Source organism: Lolium rigidum, chromosome 3 (genome assembly GCF_022539505.1).
Source record: "Lolium rigidum isolate FL_2022 chromosome 3, APGP_CSIRO_Lrig_0.1, whole genome shotgun sequence".
NCBI classification, from domain to species: Eukaryota; Viridiplantae; Streptophyta; class Magnoliopsida; order Poales; family Poaceae; genus Lolium; species Lolium rigidum.
Window position 1 is genome coordinate 42,327,660 of NC_061510.1, and position 9,137 is coordinate 42,336,796.

Consider the following 9,137-nt stretch of genomic DNA (forward strand, 5'->3'; position numbering starts at 1 on the left):
TAGAAACCCTGTTAGCTGAAAATCCCTATGTTGGAAACATCTCCTGAACTCCAACCCTAACCTTGAAATCGTCAATTCGTCAGCGCCGCAACTAAAGTAAGTATTTTGTAAACTGCAACTTTGACATCTTGGCGACGACGACTGGAAAAGCTAGAGCGGTTTGTTTGGATTGAACAACGGTTTGTGATTAGCGACAGATACTGAGACCCCTTTTGGACGGCCAGGATCACTGCAAGTCCCAGGTTAGGGTCTCCGGGTCAGGCAGGCAGGTCAGACTTCAGAGAGCCTCAGGGGAGAAGAAGAATCAGGAGAAGGGAGGGGTTTAAGGGAGGCCATGGCGACGGCGGCGCGATTCTTGCGGAGAACGCTGCGAGCAAGCGAGGTACTTAAATCAAAGCCACTAATTTTCCCCATCTCCGCCGGCGAGAGGCTCGGCTCGTTCCCCTCTCTCCTCGTCGGGTTTCCCTTAGGTTTTCTCCTGGGGCTGCTGCTCCTTCGGCGATTCGTTCTGAGCTCCGTGCTAGCTTTGACGGAGATAATGGATCCCCTCGACGGTCTCCTTTTCCGCAGGAATTTGCTAAACGTCTGTATGTACGCGCTCGTGTTTACGCCGTGTGCCTTCTTGGTCTTGTCCGCTTGTCGCGAGCGTTTAATCAGTAGCTCGATCTGTCGGGGCTGATGAGATGCTCTTGGACTGTTAAGATTTGTTGAAGATTGGATTTTTGGGGTAGCTTAAAGTTGGAATGGACTAGCTTTGGAACCAGTAGCGTATTCCTGATTCCAAGAGGAGGGGAAATTTTTTTTTTTTTTGCTCAATTTGTTCCTGCCCTTCGATTTGTAGATGACTACTAGATAAGTGCCTTGCCTCGATTGAGCTATCCTTTCGAAGGGAATCCATTGTGCCATGTGAATTTTTAAGTTTTTTCCGACATACGGTTCTGAAGACATAGCTTTTAATTCGGGTTTTGGGGTGAATTGTGATTTGGACGCGTCACATCTTGGCAGCACAAACAGAGTGCAATTATCCAGACTATGGGTTCCTAAACTCTAGGTGCTGCTGAACAAGTAAATTTTGGTTTTTCTTTCCAATGGGAAATCATGAATTCTTCTTGCAATTCATGACTTCTCTTCAAGTAGTAATAATTCCGATTCACGCAAGCAATTTGGTGGCATGAACATAACACCAGTGCATCTAAGCAAACCTTCCTCTTGTAGTGCTTTCATAGCATTATTATTTTTACCTTTCAAGTGTTGGCTTCTGATTCACAACATTCTTTGGATCTTGCATGCAGCCAGCGTCTCGGTTGTTATCTATCTCTTACAGAAGCATAGTCGGGCGTGCAGCGTACACTACAGTGGGAATAATCGACGTTGGCCAACCAACACCCAAATCTCATCCTGAGGTAAATCTTCTTTCAGGCTTGTTTTGTGGTTGCTGAACTTATTTATAATCTGTTTTGGAAAAGTAGCCATGAAAATGGAGAAAGCTGGTCAAACAAACTATAAAATAGGCAAAGCAGGTTGAGAAAAAGGAACCATCATAATCCACCGCAAGGCCAAACAGTCTTACTGGATTGGTGCTGCACATGCTGCTTTTTTTTTACATGCATGGCAACATTGTAATCTCTCTACTTTGGTAGTTAGTCCATGTTAGTACTCACCCAGTGTTTGTCTTGCGCATATCCAGATGTTGTAGCTAGTAATTCGTTTTTCTATACCTGGGTCATGCAACAAACTTTGTACATATACTTGTTGCCTTGGATTAAACGATAATGTTCATCTTATGAATGTGTCTGAGTTCTTACACATCCGCTATTATCATCATTTTTCAAGCACTCTAAATAGGATATTACCATTCTGTAGCCATGGTGCTCCTAGCTCAAGCCATGGGCCCATGGCTAGACAGCATATTCGTTTCAAGATTAAGTCTGTCAACACCATGGAAGGTTATGGCTCTTTTTACCTGAAATTACCCCATTATCTAAAATGGTAAGCTGAATTTAACCAAAGTCCCACAGTACTGAGCGTTTATCAAGTAAACTAATTAGTTTAGCTTATGATTATAGCTTTCATAGTCTTTCTACAGAATCATTATTAGCCCAAACAGGCCCATGTTTATTTTGTTCACATTCCCTGTGCTATTTCTGATGCATTTACTTTATTATTATTTTGGTTGTCAAAATGATTCTCTTCATTCTCTCTTAAATATTGTAATACGATGAAACAGTTATTAGCTGATGAGGAGATTACTCCAGGCATCACAAGTGAGGAGTACATATCTAGAAGAAAAAGGCTTCTGGATGTTTTACCAGAGAAGAGCTTGGCCATTATTGCATCTGCAGATCAGCAGATGATGACTGATGTAGTGCCATACTCGTTCAGACAGAATGGTGACTACCTGTACATTACAGGTTGTACACAACCCGGTGGTGTAGCAGTTTTGAGTAAAGAAACTGGTTTATGTATGTTCATGCCAGATAAACATAAGGAGGTAATGATGACCTTTTAGCCTGTTACCTCATACCTTTCCTAACTAATCCAAACCGTTGTTACAAGTGTGGTTTGTTTCCAGGATGTACTTTGGGAAGGTCAGACTGCTGGAGTTGAAGCAGCTGTGGATTTCTTTAAGGCAGATAAAGCATTTCCACTTAGTGAGATGAAAAAGGTAGCCCTCAGCTTTTGTTTTAGCATGATTTGGATTCAACGATCCTGAGCACTAACTATTACCTTCTAATTGCTACCTGCCCCAACTACTTCCTCCAGTCAAGATGTATTATCATTTTGTGAATGCACATAGTCAAACTCTTGAACTTAGATATCAGTGTATCTATATGGATGTTGAGATTAAGCATATGAAAAACATATTTGTATGTTATACTAAAAAAAATGCTTTAGTGTTGAATGAACATTAGCAAATTAGTGCTCAAGGTTGCATTTTGGATGTAACGATTTCCATGACGACGCCCTTTCTGTAATGGGAGAGAGTACTTTCTTAGTTGCTGATTACTGTATGCTTCTCAATTGATGCAATTTTTTTTTCTTAAAATGTAGATCCTTCCTGAAATGATTGAGCAATCAAAAGTGGTGTATCACAATGCTAAGGCATCCACATCTTCTTATAGGAACTTTGATGCCTTCCGCAGGGCATCACTCAACAATAAAGTAAAAGATCTTACACGGTACACTGATGAACTTCGGTGGATCAAGTCAAAATCAGAAATCAAGCTGATGAGAGAGTCAGCATCTATTGTTTCTCAGGTATTTGGTTGAACTTCTGTTATTTTCATGATACGTTCTTGGGAGATATTGAGATTTTACGCAGTACACCACATTCTTACGCACTATCAGTTCAGCTTTGGATGGAGAATTTGCTGAAATGCTTTTATGATATTCCAGTAAAAGGCACTGGTCTAAATTATAATCCGTAGACGAATGATATGTACGTTTGAAGTAATTACTGGGGGGTTGCTGGTTGGATTGAGGGCGATAATATGGTGGATTATCTGATTGTGGTGGCTGATGCTGGTCCATGTGCTGCTAGAGGATTTGACAGAACACTATTTACATCGACTGAACTTTTTTTGAGAACACCAATGGGATAACTGATGTTGAGAATGTTATTGTAAACACTCCTCAACTACTTTTCTGCCCTATTTAGTTAGCCCTGCTACTGAGATTGCCCAGTTGTTTCGAAGTCACAACAAGATTCCCTTAAAACTAAAACCATAGATATATTACATCTAGAATTCTACCTCAAGTGGCAAATATGCAATCAATAAGTTAGAATACCAGACCAAGTGGCTTAAGTTTGCAAGTTGCACACTGTACAAGTGATAACGGTTGGCTTGAAGACATGCATGCAATGCTTCTCCTTTTCTGTTTACTGACATTACATTCTCTCTGCCTAGCCAGTCTCTTTTGCAGACAATGTTACTCTCAAGGACCCACAGGGAGGAAAGCCAATTAGCAGCTAAAATTGAGTTTGAGTGCAAAATGAGAGGTGCCCAAAGAATGGCGTAAGCATTTATTGTCACTGTATATTCTTATTATCCATCTGCTGTACTATATAGATTGCATCTGACGTACAGACTGTGTGGCTAGTGAAATAAGTTTGTAGGGATCAATTGAGTTCCATAAATTCAGGAACTAGTGCTCTTTTTTGATTAAGCAAGGTGTCATGCTGAGATTATTTATCTTTTCTCCCTGTTCCATATCGTAGGTTCCATCCTGTAGTTGGCGGTGGGGCAAATGGCAGTGTTATACACTACTCAAGAAACGATAAGAAGGTACAACAGTTTTTTTGCTCTTGTCGTACATCTCAGATACTTTTTTCTTGTAAAGCTGATTTTAGCTGTTTGACAGATCAAAACGGGTGATCTTCTGCTCATGGATGTTGGATGCGAGTACCATGGCTACCTTAGTGACCTGACACGAACATGGCCACCCTGTGGCAGATTTTCAGCTGCCCAGGTAAATGCTCAACCTTTATTATTTTGGATTTAGTTTTATACAGTATACTTCTACTAGTGGAATGCTAGTGCGTTGCCACGGCTTCTTACCTTACGTTTAGTGTCACAGATATTACAAGTGTAAAGCACGTAAATATTTAAGTACATAGAATTAAATAACCACATAGTATTTAAAATACTTAAAGGTTTACTTCACATAATTCAATGTAATGTGTATAAAATGCAAGGACCGACACATTATCCCTTTTTTATACAGTATACTTGTATTCAACACTTTTGGAATTCTTAGTACCATTTTTATCTCACCTGCACAGGAAGAACTGTACAGCTTAATACTGGAGACAAATAAGGAGTGCATAAAGCTTTGTAAACCTGGCGCAAGCATTGAGGAGATACACCGTCATTCGGTAAATCCCCTGTATTTTTTCTCATTCAATATTTGTTTGTAAATACAAACGTCAAAAGTTCCACATCTCTGATCTCCAAATCACAGGTCAAGATGCTGATAAGCGGATTCCAAGAACTTGGAGTTATAGGGAAGGGCAAATCTATCCAATACAATTATTTGAATCCAACCGCGATAGGTCACACAATCTATCTGTCCCTTCATTAGATTTGTCCGTTGTCTTTGATGCAAGAGATTTGGATCTTGGGACCAACTGAATAACCATTTGTCTCTCTGGCATCCAGGTCATTCGTTGGGAATGGATATTCATGACTCCACAAGCCTCAGCAAGGACAGACTGTTGGAGCCAGGCGTTGTAAGTAGATCTCCAGATGTTCTCTTGTTACTTGCATCTAAATACAAGAGCCAGCTGGGATCTGTAAACGAAAATTTAAACGAAAGCTCCAAATTTAGCGCATCTCCCGAATCCACCAGCCCATATTATCCATCTTCCGCAACATTCCAGGTTGTAACACTGACAAGAGCTTTGATCTGCACGTGCACAGATAATAACCATCGAGCCGGGGATCTACATTCCCCCGGTCCCGATACTCAACGAGAATGCCCCGGACAGGTACCGGGGCATCGGAATAAGGATCGAGGATGATGTCCTCATCACCGAGTCTGGCCACGAGGTACCGCTGTAATCATTTCACCCGGTACCGCCTGGATAAATGTTACCATGTGGATGGAATTGAAGATGGTGACACCCTGGTTGCTTGCAGGTCTTGACGGCGTCGGTGCCCAAGGAGATCTCCCACCTCACCACCCTGATGAACATGGACATGGGTGGTGGTAGTTCCACTGCGGAAGCCCATGAGCCGAGAGCTGCTTGCAGCTGATAGATGGTGGCGAGATGTCAATGCTTGCAGCTGCTTACATCCCATTGACATTTTTTTGTTCATTCCCTTCGAAGCTGTAGGTAGAAACTGGAACCGTACAGAAAACCGGAACTCGGCTCCGGTTTAAGGAAAACCCTGTTTAGGTTTGTAATTCTCATTTTTATACAGTACATACAATGATATACAACTGTATCAGTGGAGCTGAAGATCACTTCACTGTTTGTCCAACAATGAATGCGAAAGTGGCATTTCATGAGAACTGTTTGTGCCACGTCTCGGACGGAGCCTTAGGGATTAAGCATTGGAGAATGGAGCAGAGAAGGCGCCGTCGCCATTAGTATCATCAGTCCACCTCCTGATGGATGGGGCTGCGTATCGGCTTTTACACGGTTAACCATCGCCGTTGGCCGCGCGCGGTTAGCCGAAAGGCCAACACGGACAGAGGGGCCGATGATGGGTGGCCATGGGGGCAACTTAGGGCATGGTATACATAATCAGCTGCTCCATGTAACAAAAGTTATCATATGTAGCGTGGTTAATTTTATCTCTTTAATGAAACTACAACATTAGTTAGAAAAAAAGGAGATCCCATAAATAAGGCACTGTGTATTTCTTTCTCTCTTAAAAACCATGATTTTAAAATTTAAGATCCCGCTTTCTGAAGAGGAGGCTGTTTTCTCATTCGAATCTAGCTAAAGATGTGCGGCGGTACTCCTAAGACAGTGCGTTGGGATGCCCTTAGGTAGGGTCCTTCTTTTTAGAACTCCTATTGGCATTTATTCACAATCGATATGACCTATTATCCAGCTGAACAACCTCACCTAAGTAGGATGTTTTTCTTAGGCAGGATCTATAAGATCAATTGTTCTGAAATGCAAACAAGCTTACAATTGTAAAGAAAAAAAAACAGAAAACACACATCCATGTTAGATTTACGAGCCTAATTCACAAAATTGTGAAATGTATTTGGCTATGAATAATGTGAAATAATTCACCAAAGCTTGCTCAATTCATAGTCAAGATTACTCCATCCGTCTAAAAAAACTACTCAACTTTTTCTAGATACAGATGTATCTGTAATTAAAATATGTCTATATAACTATGTATGTAGACAAAGTTAAGCAACTCTTTTTAGAGACGTAGGGAGTATCTTTTTTTGTTTCTCTAGGGGTAGATCATATTTTGAGCTGATTTTCTTTTTTTTGGTTTTTGAGATACTCCGTGGGATGTTGCCAAAAGGTTCAGATTTTTTCACAATTCCTAAATCTGGGTTTTGGAAGTTTACCCTACGATCTCACCTTCTATATGGGGTTAGAATCAAGGTTTAAAATAGTGTGCTAAATGAAATAGCGGCAGCCTCCTTCAAACGCTATGGACACTATATCCTGCTAATAGCGTGGTATATTTTAAATAGCGTTTTCAAAATAATACTAAATATAGCCTAAAAATAAAAAAATTTACTAGAACGAATCGATATATAGTCCAAAAATGATTGAATCATACATACATAACCACATACAAAAATAGATCTCAAATATTTTAGAAGACTAACGTCAGCATTTCACAAGCCAACAACATAGTATAAATTATTTATTAAAAATTATTAGTATTAGCAATATTATCTTCTAATTAGAAACAGAATCAACAGATTGCAGTTTATCACCACGAAAAAGTGCAAGCAATTTGGATGAAGAAAATAGTGCGATAACGCTATGAAGTTGTAGCACGATATAGCATACTATTTCGTAAATAGCACCACAGCGAGCAAAATTACTAAAAGTTAATGTGGAGTTTTTAGATATGCTATTTTAAACGTTGGAAGAATAGAACGGATGCAGCATAGCGGGACATCGGTTGGCGTGGCAGCCATGAATGCGCGCTGTGCGGAGTGGAGTGGGAGGGTGATGAATGAATTCATGGGCAGATCACACATGGATGGAAGCCTGATCCGCTGGCGTCCTTCGTCCTGGTGGTGCCCGGCCGGCCGGCTTTAAAATCGCGCGCAGAGAAAGCGCGTCTGAACCAATCTGGAGTGGAGTGGGAGATTGAAGTTTTTCTCCACTGTTCCGCATTTCGGATCCTCCACCAACCAATGTGGTGTCGACTTGAATCGGCTACAGTTTTTTTTTTGTCAAATCTTTTGGGTGGAAACCCGACAAGCTGCTATTAATACTGGAGTACAAAGAGACCCTAAGAAATAAACAAATTACATAGGGGCCTAAATTATACAAAGAGGACCCTGAAGAAAAAATGAAAAACGCGATCCAGTCCTCCGTCTTCCTCCTCTAGATCAGGCTCGGCCGACGGACTGCAGATTCATCTCCGGGGACATACCACTTGGCGACGAAGCGCAGAAGAACACCATCGGGCAGAGCATAGCAGTGGTGGAGCGGCAGCCCTACTGTCATTCAGTCCAACGCCAGAAAGCATCGGAGAAGAGCTCCAAGATGAAGTCGCCTCCGCCATCAAGCAACCCCCGCAAGCCAGCCACCACCATGAGGGCTTGAGCAAGCGAGAGAGAGAGGCGATCGCGACCAGTACTGCGCCATCAGCAGAAGAGAGAAGCCCAGCTGCATGACACCTCCCGCCCCCTCGCCTCCACGGCCGGTCATGTCGAAAGAAATCAAGAAGCTCACCCCCGTGCACACCTCCCCCGCCACCATGGCCGGCCAAGGAGACAAGGAGGCCATCTTCTCGCCAGCAGACGACTCCTAGGTGCCTTATCGAAGAGCATGGCCGCCGACGAACTCTAGACAAGATCCACCATGGATCTGGAGAGAGGTCGCCGACGACGGGCCACCTGGTGCCGCACCAGAGCACCAGAGAGGCACCCCGCCCTTGCCACCTCCAAATCAAGCCGTTGACGCCAACTCCGACCACACCCCCTCACCACCAAGGCCGGCCAGGAGCGGAAGAAGAGGCATCAAGAGAAGCTCAAAGGAGATGACACAGGCCTTATTGCTGAGATCGGTCGAGGAGGGGGTCCCTAGACTCCGGCCGCCGGAGCAGAGAGAGACACCGCCAGAACTCGGCCCGCTCTGGATCTGGCCACGAACCAGAGCTTCTACTCCTATCCTAACCGGCAAACCATCGGGAGCTACTCCTATCCTAGAGAACTACCTCTAGCGCCTCACCTCCGTCACCTCCGGCCGGCATCGCCGCCGGAAGGGCTCGGGATCGGCCCAGATCTCGTGGAAGAGGCTCTGGCTACTGTAGCGAGCAGAGAGAGGGGTTGGGGGAATTGATCTTAATCGGCTACAGTTTGAACGGTCATCTCGGCGTCCTTGAGATGCACTTGGTTGCAAGAGTATGTATATTCGGAAGTTACAAAAAAAATGCAAAAACATACTACCAAACGATACACATAATACATACAATGCC

At 43.0% G+C, this 9,137-nt stretch overlaps 1 protein-coding gene across 1 annotated transcript; it reads left to right on the forward strand.

Annotated features, from left to right (window-relative positions):
- The first annotated feature begins 277 nt into the window (after positions 1-277).
- On the forward strand, positions 278-5,898 carry LOC124695826 (intermediate cleaving peptidase 55, mitochondrial-like). The gene is made up of 13 exons (XM_047228639.1): positions 278-382; positions 1,293-1,403; positions 2,228-2,491; positions 2,573-2,665; positions 3,052-3,258; positions 3,913-4,016; positions 4,220-4,286; positions 4,363-4,470; positions 4,784-4,876; positions 4,963-5,053; positions 5,160-5,230; positions 5,421-5,549; positions 5,640-5,898. Exons 1-13 carry the CDS (start codon positions 335-337, stop codon positions 5,754-5,756), a joined length of 1,503 nt encoding a protein of 500 aa, XP_047084595.1. The 5' UTR covers positions 278-334; the 3' UTR covers positions 5,757-5,898.
- The last annotated feature ends 3,239 nt before the right edge of the window (positions 5,899-9,137 follow it).

Bases quoted from the DNA above. Each gene is read 5' to 3' on its own strand.
- LOC124695826 (XM_047228639.1), top strand. From the start codon at position 335: ATGGCGACGGCGGCGCGATTCTTGCGGAGAACGCTGCGAGCAAGCGAG. The intron at 2,666-3,051 runs GTAGCCCTCAGC...CTTAAAATGTAG, and splicing joins CACTTAGTGAGATGAAAAAG to ATCCTTCCTGAAATGATTGA. The intron at 4,877-4,962 runs GTAAATCCCCTG...TCCAAATCACAG, and splicing joins AGGAGATACACCGTCATTCG to GTCAAGATGCTGATAAGCGG.